The 13,723-nt window shown below is 39.5% G+C and overlaps 1 protein-coding gene across 1 annotated transcript in view; it reads left to right on the plus strand.

Annotated features, from left to right (window-relative positions):
- Positions 1-13,723, plus strand: part of dnah9l (dynein, axonemal, heavy polypeptide 9 like) — a 353,637-nt gene that overhangs the window by 188,351 nt on the left and 151,563 nt on the right. Inside the window, 2 exon segments of the mRNA XM_059647649.1 lie at positions 4,481-4,720; positions 12,413-12,574. Of these exon segments, the coding sequence (XP_059503632.1) occupies positions 4,481-4,720; positions 12,413-12,574 (402 nt within the window).

Raw genomic sequence — 13,723 nt, forward strand, 5'->3', positions numbered from 1 at the left:
ATCATCAATTGTTCCAATATAGACAGCTTCCCATTAACAAACCTTTGGCAAAATTGCAATTGACCAAAAAGTTAGGATTCTCATGCTGTCCTCCCTAGTTCAGCCAAAAGAAATACAGTACTGGAAAAATAATCTGCTTTTTATTTCTAAAAGGAAGCCTCTCGTTTTACGACTTCAGTCCAGCAGTTTCAGACTCCAACTTTTAGCTCAGCAGCCAGCTGAAATTTTCAGCTAACTGAAAGCAAGACTTAAAAACCTTCCTGGGTCTCTGTGAGTCTTGACCCCACTCACTCATGATTCCTTTTGTCTCATTTTAAACAAATACACCCAGGGAGAACTCCAAAACTGTTTACCAGCTGCCTGTCTGAAGGACACAGTCCAGCTCCACTGTGATAACATCATCTGCAAGAGAAAGCATTGAACACATCACTTAAAGGCACAATACCATCACATAACACATAATGATCATTATTTTATCCATGCTTGTCATATTATATGCTAAACTATTTTACTGAGGATAATGGGGTGACGCTGTGATATGGATCACTCCCCACTTAACTGCACACATCCTGAAATGGTCTACCAATGTGCTGCAGACCATTATCAGAAAGTATTTGATCACAGGCAGCTAACAAACTGAAAATAGCACTTGTAGTGTCAGCAATGGTTGTGTTCAGTGTGTTGATAAGTCACTGAACAATGAAAATTTCAGAGAAGTAATTCAAAGGGTATATTCTTCCTGTGCACTGTGAATAGATCTGTTGTTACTTTCATTGAAGGGGTGGATATACATAGAGGCTCCCACCAATGCTACAGCTGGTATGGTGAACATTTTCACATGCATTCATGAGTCATTGCATATACTGGTTTATCCTTATTTTGTGTGCTAGCTGTGTGTCCAATACCCGTGTGCCCCTGGTGTAAAATGGACATGCTGTCTTGCCGTAATTGTTCTAATATCAAGACTTGTTTGCCCTTGAAAATGCCACAATGTGATATACCAAGTTAGTGTCTAGATGGTCAAAATGAGCAAATCTGTGTGAAACTTTTTAAACTTTTGTGGATGCTCATGTTCCATAATTATCAATTACAACTGTTCATACCGGCACTGGTCAAAGTGTAACCAATTAACTTGGAGAACTTATTCAACTTCGTAGTTTAGAGCATGAACAAGTAGATCAAGAAGAATATATTGGCCTTTGTGTGGATTGAATAACCTGCCCAGCATGTCTGATGTAATCATTTTTGTCTCTGGCTTGTGTCTGTCGTCAAAATCATATAGTTGGACATTGTTATCTGATTCAACTCTGTCAAGTGTGGGTTGTTCTGCCACAGTGGGTGTAGTTTGAATCTCATAATTGTGATTATGATGAGACCTGTCCCACTGTTGGAAGTTGGTATCTGCCAGGTAGATTTCAGCAAGCCTAGATGAGCTTGTATTTTGGCATGGTAGTGTGATTCTGCCAATACAAGGTGATAGTGATCTGTGATACACTGTGAGACAGTCCAGGAGCATCATAAACTGGCTATGGATGCTGTGGTATTGAGGAATTCAACAGACATTCATAACACTACCCATTCATACAAATATTACATTTCTCAGGCACATAAGTATCTGAGTTAATACTAAGCTATTAGTTTACAATGGTGATTCGTGCTTCAAGTGATCTGAGGTAAGATGAAGTCACATGTTATGATGCAATGGTGATGTAAGTATTTCTCTTAAAGGTATACTGACAACTGCCAATGACATGTAAAACAACAAATTGAAGTCTACTCTTTTGCCTCTATAGATTGCCATTCTATTTCCTTGGTGGTTCATCTACATTATGTGGAAAAATTAAGACAAGTCAGCTAAAGTCCAGAGATCTTCTAACTTACCTCAATATTTCAACACCATTTCCCAAAGGAATCAATGTTAAAATTAGTGTTATGTTCTATAGGGCCTTCTTTAGCAGGAAAAAAAAAAGTGTTAAAACATTATATCTGTATGCTGTGAAATGAAATATAGTACTTTAAGTGCCAAATTCCTACATTTGGAAAATTCAATAGTTGTTAAAATAAAATAAATTAAAAAAGAAAAATGTAATATCCTACTTCCAGTATGTCCTCCATTTGATCTTCTGAGAGTGGAGCAAGTGGGGGCATCTGCTTGGGATCTACTTATGGCAGGGATGGGGGTGCAGAGACATTTCTCAATGAGTTGTGGGCTGCCAGTTAAGACCATTCCTTGTTCCTGGCCACTCCATGGGTAATGCCTAGTGGTACCTTTGTTGGGGGTCTGCAGTCCACTTCTTGCTGTCTGTCACCACCTCTGGAGTTTACTCAGGCCATTGTTTGGTGAGGCTGTGCTTCTTGGCTGTCTTTGCTTTGCTCCTTCTCCCACTCTGCCTGTAAGTTGGATGTCAGCTGTGGTTGGGCATGGTAGCGTTTCCTGTCCTGTCTCCCTGCCTCGCTCTACAGTTCGGGTCAGCAACATGGGGCTCCTTTCACTGGATCAAAATTTGCAGTTTTTAGGAAGTTGAAGATGCTGCAGGTTATGTTCCAGCTGAGGTGATGGAATTTGGTGGCTCTCCTGTAGCCCTCTGTTGGCTGTGGATGGCACTCTTCTGCATGGATCTCACTGTTCCAGTAGCAGCCTGTGGAAGGGAGCAGAGAAGTGGAAAAGTGAAGCTGGGGGCAGAGAGGAATGGTAGTCAGGTGAGAACAGAACAGGATATTGGGTAGATGAAGTGGGACACCACAAGAGGTGAACTGGGGTGAGAGAGGGATGGACGAGGGGAAGAGAACAGAGGACGGGAGCACGGATGCTGAACTGAGCAATGGATGATGTTGGGGTGGGAGTGACTGCCAAGCACAGCACTTGACCTTCAGCATGTTCTGTGGGCAGTGGTGGTCGAGGTGGCCTCTTGGGGTGGGGAGCGCAAAAAGGGGCACAGATGGCACCTTTAGCAGACAGTCTGAGATCTGGTGGGTGGAGGTTCCTTGGTGAAGACCTCAGCCAGGGATGCAGCGTGTGTAGAAGGTGCATGTGGAATGGCCCCATGTCTGAGATAAAGGGATCTGTCCAAAATGGCACCATTCGGTGTCAGGTAAGTAGTGGAGCTCAGTGTATGATGTTAATCCAAATCAGAAACCTGTCCATTTTTTACTTTATAATTTTAAATCTTTTGAAAATGATCTTTTAAAATTGTTTTTCTCATATGACCACAGCTTTCCCTTTTAGCTCAAATTAGCTCCTTGGATATGACAACAATGTCTTTATCCACTCCACTATCTGTAACCATTTGCCACATGCTATATGTGCTTATCGGTAGCAGGATGCTGTGACCACAAAGGATACTGAAGCCAATAATGATTATGAAGATCTACATAAAGAGGGGTTTCTAGATGTTAATCCAAAATTCATAGCATTCTTTATTCTGAAGATCATTTAAACCTAGATCTTCTTGTGAGATATTTGATGTATATGAGCATGGGGTTAATTTTTTCTAATAAATGTCCAATAAATCCCCTCCCACTTCTATCTGGATTTATCACAACAGTTTGTCTCTGAAATATAATGAACATAACCTATGGAGATAAACTTTGACTGTCTATTACAAATTAAGAAAGACTTTTAATTATACTCAGTGTTTGAGAAAATCTTCTGTAACATTCCCATTGCAGACGTTAATCCCCTTTGTTCTCTCAGTGAATTTGTTTTGGTACGTCTTCTACATGCTATACCAATTTCAAATCAAAAATGTGAATCTAAGTATCTGTATATATTTGGCTGATGTTTATTTATCCAAAGTTCTACTAAATATTGTTTTGCATAGGACCAGGTTACCAGGTTTTGTACAAAAAGGAAAGATATGCAGGTCTATGGGGAAACTGCAGGGGAATATGGTTAATTAGGCAGTACTTTTAAAGAGCTGGATGTGCACAATGGGTTGAAAGACTGCCTTCTGTAGTGGTTTAGACAACTTCACTAAACATCTCTACCTGTGGGGAAATGTTAAGGTATTCACAATTATTATAGCTACCTCATAACAGTAAAAAAAACTTTAATGAGAAAGCAAAAACATTGGTAACACTTTCAAGAACTACAGACAAATTTTATCCACTCAACCTTCCTTTCAAGAGCATGATTAACATCAAAACAAATTCTGCTAAAAATAACGCACACAACTAGATGCATTTTCTAGAACACAAAATTTCAAAACCTCATAATTGCATTCATCTCCTGCATACCCTTTCAATGGGGTCCACCTCGTAACTCTAGTTCCCTGTAAATTATCTGCCTGCTCAATTATCATAGATTGTTTAGCATGAGGAATATTTCACAAAGCTCTCAAACAATGAGACCAGTAACATCAAATTCTGATTACTTGAAATCAAAATGATTATCTTCTGGAGTGCGTATATTAATTTTGTAAGTCCGCTTATGGTACTTTAATAATCTTGGATTTTGATTTAACGTTTTCTTGTTTTGCAGAGACATTTCTCTGTTTTTGCAGTCAATTTCCCTGGAGCAGATGCACTGGCTACAATATACAGCAACATTCTTAATACTCATTTTCAAGAATATAGTTTTAGTCACGGCGTAATGAAAATTGCTAATAGTGTCGTTCAAGCTGCTATCTGTCTTCATCAGAAAATGACTCAGAACTTTCTGCCTACAGCAATTAGGTTCCATTATATTTTTAACTTAAGGGATCTGTCCAACGTTTTCCAGGTATGTTTACTACTTGAATATTATGAACTGTTGCTTTGATTCGTGACAATGGATGTAATCAGGTACCGTAATAATGTTTTTTCAAATAACTTGTTAAAACCAGTTTCTCTCACAAAAGATTTTTAAAAGCATTTCATTCATACATAGAGTTTATATGACAGTCTTAATACAGTTCACCTTTCCAGTGAATATTCCTTTAGCCGTCATTGTTTGTACATTAAAAATACAGATCTACCAATGAAAATACACTTAAGATGTTAGTAATCAAGTCACTATTTAGGTCATGCAAATATGACTATAATTTAAAAAGTACTTCAAAGCGTGTAAAGTATTACATAAATGCAGGTTTTTTTTCTATTTTAATGTTGTATACCGTGGTATTATTTACAACCATACCAAAGGTTGATAATGAAGTACATGAAATCTGAAATTACACTATTGTAAACCATATTAATTGTTTGCAATACAGATTGAAACTATGTATTGTAATTTTTGCTGCAGGATTTATTGCCAATAAGCATTACTTCCACAAATGAAAACTATTTAAATGTCCGGTATGCCAGACTAAGAATTACAACTTAACATGATCGTCTCCCCATAACCAGACCCGAGGGAGTTCTGGCAATGCAGAGTTAGATGTTTTGCAGCAGTTAACTTTGCAACCTCTGTGTTACACTGAAAAGAATAGGCACAATCAAAATGCTTCTAGTTGTATTTTACTAGAAATGAACATTTAGTCTTAACTGCTATTTATTTTGATAGCTTTAAAGAAATGATCAATAAATCTTCACAGAAGTATAAAAATAACTGGGTAACAATAGTAAGAAATTGCAATTTCCCAGTATTAAGTGAAATACACAAAGTATGAAAGGCTTAGAGGGGTAAGAATAATTAAAATCTATCCAAGAGAGATTCTTAAATCAGTATATAGAAAGTCCTACAAGAGAGGGCAGTACTGGATCTAATTTGATTGAACAAAGCACATTGTAAAAGTGTCAGTGGGAGAACAATTCAGTGATAGTGACAAAAACTCAGTAAAATTTAAGCAAGTTATGAAAAAGGGCAGCGTTAGACTGAAAATAAACCTTATGAATTGGGGAAAGATTGACTTTAAAATGTAAAGACAAGGCATGGTCAAAGTGAGAGATAAAGGGAACTGCAGATGCTGGAGAATCCGAGATAACAAAGTATAGAGCTGGATGAACACAGCAGGCCACGCTGCTGTGTTCATCTAGCTCTACACTTTGTTATCTCTCTTACATGGCCAAAGTGACTGGGTGCGACTACTTGTTAGAAAATCTACATCCGAGCAGTCGGAGTCATTCAAGTCATCCACTAAAGGTGAAAGGTGGGACCACCAAGTCCAGAGAACTCAGATGTCATGGGATGTACAGGAATGCATCGGGGATAAAAGGGAAACTTATGACAAATACCCAGGGGTTCAAAACAGCTAAAGCCAAAGAGGAGTACAGGAAGTCCAGAGGAGTGCATAAAAAGTATGAGAGCACAAAAGGAAGGTGGGTAAAATAAAGGAAAATGTAAAGGCGTTTTATATGTATATTAAAGCAATAGGATAACTGGGCAAAGGGTTTTATCTATTAGGACAAAGTAGCCATCTATGATGTAGATGAGGTTTTAAATAAGTGCTTTGAATTTGTATTCACTATAGAGCAGGACAGATCTCCTATAAAGATAAAGGAATGGGACTGTTATATTTGAACAAATTACCATCGAGTGGGAAGGAAATATTCATGATTTTGGTGGGATTAAAAATCAATGAATCCCCAAGTCCAGATGAGATACATCCTAGGCTGTGGGAGGCAACTGAAGAGATTTAATGGGCTAAAGAATTAATATTCAACTTCTCCCTGGCCACAGGCAAGGTTCCAGAGGACTGGATGGTAGGTAGTGTAGTACAGTTGTTCAAGAAGAGTGTTAGGGATAAACCTATGGGTCAGTGAGTCTAACATCAGTGGTCGGGAAGCTATTGGGAAAAAAAATTTTCCAAGGGAATAGAATCAATTTCCATTTAGGCAAGCATTGATACAGCTTCAAAATCTCCCCTTCCCCCACCGCATCCTAAAACCAGCCCAGTTCGTCCCCTCCCCCCACTGCACCACACAACCAGCCCAGCTCTTCCCCTCCACCCACTGCATCCCTAAACCAGTCCAACCTGTCTCTGCCTCCCTAACCTGTTCTTCCTCTCACCTATCCCTTCCTCCCACCCCAAGCCGCACCTCCATTTCCTACCTACTAACCTCATCCCACCTCCTTGACCTGTCCGTCTTCCCTGGACTGACCTATCCCCTCCCTACCTCCCCACCTATACTCTCCTCTCCACCTATCTTCTTTTCTCTCCATCTTCGGTCCGCCTCCCCCTTTCTCCCTATTTATTCCAGAACCCTCTCCCCATCCCCCTCTCTGATGAAGGGTCTAGGCCCGAAACGTCAGCTTTTGTGCTCCTGAGATGCTGCTTGGCCTGTTGTGTTCATCCAGCTTCACACTTCATTATCTACTATTGACATTATACCTTGTTAGCAAGACCTCTCAACCTGTAAATATTATTTAAATTCTAAATTTATTCTTCATTAGAATATGGCAACTTTCCTCAATCTAAGTTGAGTTCTTCTTCAAACACCAAATAGGCTGAAGTTTGAAATTGGAGCAAAGTCATTCGTCCTCAAAGGATAAACATCTGTATTTTATCACGTTAGGAAGTGTAAACATTGTAGCGTGGGCTGTTGTGGTGCACTGATAGTGTCCGTTCTAAGCTAAGCTTCAAGTCCCACCTGCTGCAGAAATCTGTAATTTGAGGCCCCCCTTCCTCTGGAGTGAGAGGCCTGGGTTCAAGTCCCACCTGCTCCAGAAGTGTAGCAAAAGCTCTGGACAGATTGATTAGAAGAATGGGTTAAATAAAAAAATAAGTAAACATTGCAGTGAGGGCTCTGTAGTGATGCCCTTACCTCTGAACCAGTCAACCAAAGTTTAAGTCTCACCTTCTCGAGGGGTATGTAATAACTTCCCTGAGCAGGTTGGTTAGAAAAATATCCAAACATTGTAGTAGGGCCTTCTTGTGGTGCAGTGGTAATGTACTTACCCTTGAACCAGGAGGCCCTCATTCAAGTCCCACCAGCTCCAGAGATATGTAAAATATTTCTGATAAGGTTGGTCAGCAAAGTAGGTTAAATTTTTAAAAAAATTGTAGGACCTCTCTTGTAGCACAGTGATATTGCCCCTACGCCTGAATTCAAGTCCCACCTGCTCAAGAGGTGTGTAATGATATCTCTGAACAGGTTGATTAGAAAAATAGATTCAATAAAAACAATTTGTAAAAAATTAAACATTGTAGTTGCCACTTATCCCTCTCTCTTCCCCTCACCCACACTTACGGCTTGCATTGCCCATAATGGGATTTGCTTGTAAATATTTGTTTGGCTACGTGGGTGATTACTGGTGGTGGTTAAAAGAATTTTTTTAAAAATTTCAGTGACTTTTGGTTGTAGGGAATTGCTCAGTTGTGCATAATAGCATTTCTGGGGGTAGAAATAAAAAATGACAGGGTAGTTCAGGGTCTCTTGTAGCACAGTGGTAGTGACCCTCCCTCTGAACCAGCTAGCCCACGTTCAAGTCCCATCTTCTCCAGAAATATGTAATTACATCTCTGATCATGTTGATTAGAAAATATCTAAATATTGAAGTTATCAGAGGTTGTGATTCGGTGACTGAGGGGCCAACATTCTGGATATACAATAAAATTGTAGTTTCTGACATTTGGAGCATAGACAAAGGGTGACATAATTAAGAATTTTTCAGGAACCTATCAGAAATCATTCAATATTTAATATTTGTGGAGGCTGGACGTCTTAAACCGTATAAAGGTGGACAAATCCCCAGGACGTGATCAGATGTACTCTAGAACTCTGGGGAGTTAGGAAAGTGATTGTTGGGCCTTTTGCTGAGATGTTTGTGTCATCGATAGCCACAGATGAGGTGCCAGAAGACTGGAGATTGGCTAATGTGGTGCCCTTATTTAAGAAAGTTGGTAAGGAAAGGACAGGGAGCTGTTGACCAGTGAGCCTGACGTTGGTGGTGGACAAGTTGTTGGAGGGAATCCTGAGGGACAGGATTTACATGTATTTGAAAATTGATTAGGGATGGTTGATATGGCTTTGTGCATGGGAAATCGTATCTCATGAACTTGAATGAGTTTTTTGAAGAAATAGCAAAGAGGATTGATGAGGGCAAAGCGGTGGGCATGATCTTCAGTAAGGTGTTCAACAAGGTTACTCAGGGCAGGCTGGTTAGAAGGATTAGACCACACGAAATACAGGGAGAACTAGCTATTTGGATACACAACTGGCTCGAAGGTAGAAGACAGAGGATGATGGTGGTCGGTTGCTTTTCAGACTGGAGGCCTGTGACCAGCGATAAGCCACAAGGATTGCTGTTGGGTCCACTGCTTTTTGTCATTTGTATAAATTATTTGGCTGTGAATGCAGGAGGTATGGTTAGTAGGTTTGCAGATGACACCAAAATTGGAGGTGTAGTGGACAGCGAAGAAGAGTACAATGGGATCTTGATCAGATGGGCGAATGGGCCGAGAAGTGACAGATGGAGTTTAATTTAGATAAATGTGAGGTGCTGCATTTTAGGAAGGCAAACTAAGGCAAGAATTACACACTTAATGGTAAGGTCCTGTGAAGCATTGTTGAACAAAGAGACCTTGGGGTGCAGGTTCATAATTCATTGAAGGTGAAGTTGCATTTGATAAGATAACGAAGAACGTGTTTAGTATGCTTGCCTTTATTGGTTGGCACGTTGAGCATAGGAGTTGGGAGGTCATGTTGCGGCTGTACGTGGCCACTTTTGGAATACTGCATTCAATTCTGGACTCCCTACTTTAGGAAGGATGTTGTGAAACTTGAAAAGGTTCAGAAAAGATTTACAAGGATGTTGCCAGGGTAGGAGGGTTCGAGGTATAGGCTGAGACTGAATAGGCTTGGGTCTATTTCCCCTGGAGTGTCTGAGACTGAGGGGTGACCTTACAGAAGTTTATAAAATCATGAGGGGCATTGATAGCATGAATAGCCCAAGCCTTTTCCCCAGCGTGGGGAAGTCTAAAACTAGAGTGCATAAGTTTAAGGTGAGAGGAGAAAGACTTAAAAGGAAGCTAAGAGATAACTTTTTCATGCAGTTAGTGGTGCATGTACAGAATGAGGTGCCAGAGGAAGCGGTGGAGGCTGGTCCACCATGGGTATATGAATAGGAAATGTTTAGAGAGATATAGGTCAAATGCTGGCAAATGGGACTGGGTTAATTTAGGATATTTGGTTGCCATGGCGAGTTGAGCCAAAGAGTGTGTTTCTGTGTTTTACATCTCTATCTCTTCAAAATTTATAAACCAGGGAAACGTGAGACAAAATCATAAGCTGTTGGGTTATACACTAATAATATTCCCTAATAATGCAAGACGTTATCCAACAACTCACCATAAAAAAACTGCAGAAAATTTAATGTGCCTTTAAATATGGTTCAGTGGCTCTGAATCACTAATTGTATGAAGTTTTATAGGACAACTACATGGGAAAAATATTTATTTACTCATTTCCTGAGTAACTTGTTACAGTCCAAGCACAAGCCCTCTAAAGACCACTACTTAGGTTGTTTAACAGGTTTGTACATTCTCTCCTTTTTGACATTATGCCTGCTGTCTTCTTGGTGCCTCACAAATGTGTCACAATTGGCATTGAACCTAAACCAGGCAGATTAAAAGATTGTTATCAGAAATAGCTGTGTGATCTAGCCACCCTGTGTTAGAAATGGTTTTGGCCACATTAGGGGCAGGAGCAATTTGGCAATTGCTGTATTGTTTTTATCTACACCTATCATCTTGATCCCAAGATGCCCCCATAAACCAGCCATCTCTGTCTTACTTACACACTTTATGTCATATTTTTAATTTCAATGGAAAATGCAATTATATTCTTTGCATTGGAATGAATGGTGGTTTAAATAAAAAGTAGACATCATAGAATATCAAATATGAAATATCTTGACAGCACTTCAATTCATAGAATCATACTGTGCAGAAAAGGCTCTTCGGCCTGTCATATCTGCACCAACATAACTACCAGTAAAAGTGTACCAATCCCATTTCCCTGAATGCTGTGATATTTGAAGTACTGATCCAAGTATTTTTTAAAAAGTGCAAGGTTTCCAGCCCCCACCATCCTCCCAGGCAGTGTATTCCAGATTCCTGGCACCCACTGAGTGAAAACATTTTTCCCAAGTCCGCTCTGAATATCCTGCCCCTTACCCTAAAATTATGCCTCCTCATGATTGATGCTCAGCTTGGGAGAGCAGTTGCTCTCCATTCACCCTGTCCATACTTCTCATAATCTTATACACCTCAATCATATCTCCCCCCCCCCGGTCTTCTCTGCTCCAAAGAAAACAATCCAAGCCTGTCTAGCCCCTCCTTATAGCTCAATTTCTCCATCCCAAGCAATGTCCTGATGAACCTCCTCTGTACCATCCTTCCTGTAGTGAGGTGACTAGAACTGCACTCAGTATTCCAGTTGTAGTCTGGCCAGGTCTTGCTACAACTTCAACACTACCTCCTTGCCTTTATATTTCATACCATGACTGATGAGAGCAAGTGTCATATGACACATAACTGTTAGACGTGAGATAAAAGCAATTATTTCCTCAGGGTTGCTTCTGATTTTCTGTAGAAACTGAAAATTGTATCAATCGACAACACTTGAAATGGATGTAGCCCCTTTCATGAGGTGAAATATTCCAAGAGTTTTGAGTTATCAAATAACATTTGACTCCAAACCACATTGGAGATATTAACGTGTGTAACCAACGCTTGACTATAGCAACAGCATTCTAACTCGTACTTTAAAAGATCAGAGAGGAATTAGGAGCCAGGGAGTTTTAGAGAAGCACTTTGAGTTGAGGACTTGGGGGGCTAAAGGCATGGCCACTAAATGGTAGATTAAATCAAATTAGGGATTAAGCAAGGGGCAAGAATTGAAGGAGTGCTGAGATCAGTCAGGAATGGTGGAATTTATAAAGACAGAGTCAGTGTATTTTAAAATGAAGATGAGCATTTTGTTATGAGACATTTCAGGGGTAAGTACCTGTGAAATAGTTGAACAGGACTTCTGCAAGTTAGCAGAAAGGCAACAGAGTTGTGGCTGAATCCAAACTTGGGGAACATGGAAGGAGAACAATAGAATAATCAAGCTTAAAGCTAACAAAGACAGAGATTCAGCAGCATATTGGGTTTGAAGTGGAAGTAGGTGTTTTTTGAGATGCTGTGGGTATGGTGTTGACAGCTCAGCATGGTGATTGTTGTATTGTTTTTATCACCCCAGTGATGACGTTTAGCATTAGGCAGACTCAATGGTGAAACATTTCTGTAATTAATCTCCATTTGATCTCAAGATATATCTTTAAATGAGAATTAGCCTGACAAAAGAATCAATTTTACATGTGGTCTTGCTGTACCAGCAGAATATATCTCTTGTTACTTGTTCCTCCCATTATAAAATAAGATGTGACTTACTTTGAGCAATGCTACGGCTAGTCCTTTTGTATGTGTCATCATTTCTGTAAAAACACACAAGTATTCATTTTTATATTCAGATGACTTGTCAACATTTTTGTTCTTTTGGTTTCTAGGGTATACTGTTTGTAACTCCAGACTGTGTACGGCTACCTACAGACTTGATTCATTTATGGCTTCATGAATCATCCAGAGTCTATGCTGACAAACTCATGGAAGAAAAAGATATTGAACACTTCTACAAAATCCTTGTGGATACTGCAAAGAGATACTTTGAGGTACACTGTAATGCTGTGATATTTGAATATAGATTTTTATGATTGCTTCATTAGCTTCCTCCTAATTCCAGAATGGTATCCAAACATTTACATCAGTGTACAGGACCGTATTCCCATGGCCTTAAACTGTATGTTTGTTTCAATAAATAAATTGTTAGCAATTCTAAAGCAACAACCCATTTTGCAAGGGTCCTTCAGTTCTTAGGCTGCAGACCTAGTGCAGAGCAGGCAACCTAAGTTCCATTTGTTGGTGGTAAGGGGTGTTTTAATAAGGTAGTATAAACACACCAATTAGGAGCAGAAGTAGGCCATTTGGCCTCTCAAGCTTGCTCTGCTGTTCAAATAACATTTAAAGAAATCTGGCGTTGAAGTCTGACAGAACAATTTGTATTGAAGAGAGTGCTAGGTATCTTGGATTTTGAAGGGTGAAAAGGTTTGCCTGCCTGGAAATAGGAAAATTCATCTCAGCTTCAGAAATTGGGAGAACTCTGGGTAAGATGGGAAAACCACTATTCTGAGTTTAAAATGTGGGAAAACTCTGAAAATGTGGGAAAACACAGTAGCAGTACAAAGGACAGTTTACTGTGAACAAACTGAATTAAAAAGCTTTAAAGCAGTAATTTACTACAGAACAACCAGTTTAAAGCATTATGAAATTATTCAGGAAAATATAACAGAAGTGGAGAGATTCACTGATTTCTGAGTGTCCAGCTTATGAACACTTGTGCTCATGAACATGATCCCATACAGAAGTGTAATTTTAAACACCCAACATACAAACATTTCTGGTACTGAATAGCTGCTTTACATTGTCCTGCATTACATTCCAACTTGCAAACAAATGAACTTGAGAATGGACTCCAGAAGAGAACTTGTTTGCAACCCAGGGACTACCTATAGACTTAAAACAACTGACAAATAATGGAAATGCTGCAACGTTGTTTACAAAGTCTAACAAACTCTGCAGTCATGCAATTTTAAACAGCGCCAGTGAATTCAAGAACACAAACTTTAAAAAATAATTGCAATTGTAAAGCTGTACTAAAATTATATAATTATAAAATTATACAAATTTAAAAATGCCTCACAGCAGTGAGACTAATCAGTACATTGAGAAGAAATGGAAAAAGGTATAAATCTTCCTACCAG

This window comes from Stegostoma tigrinum, chromosome 7 (assembly GCF_030684315.1).
Source record: "Stegostoma tigrinum isolate sSteTig4 chromosome 7, sSteTig4.hap1, whole genome shotgun sequence".
Lineage (NCBI taxonomy): Eukaryota > Metazoa > Chordata > Chondrichthyes > Orectolobiformes > Stegostomatidae > Stegostoma > Stegostoma tigrinum.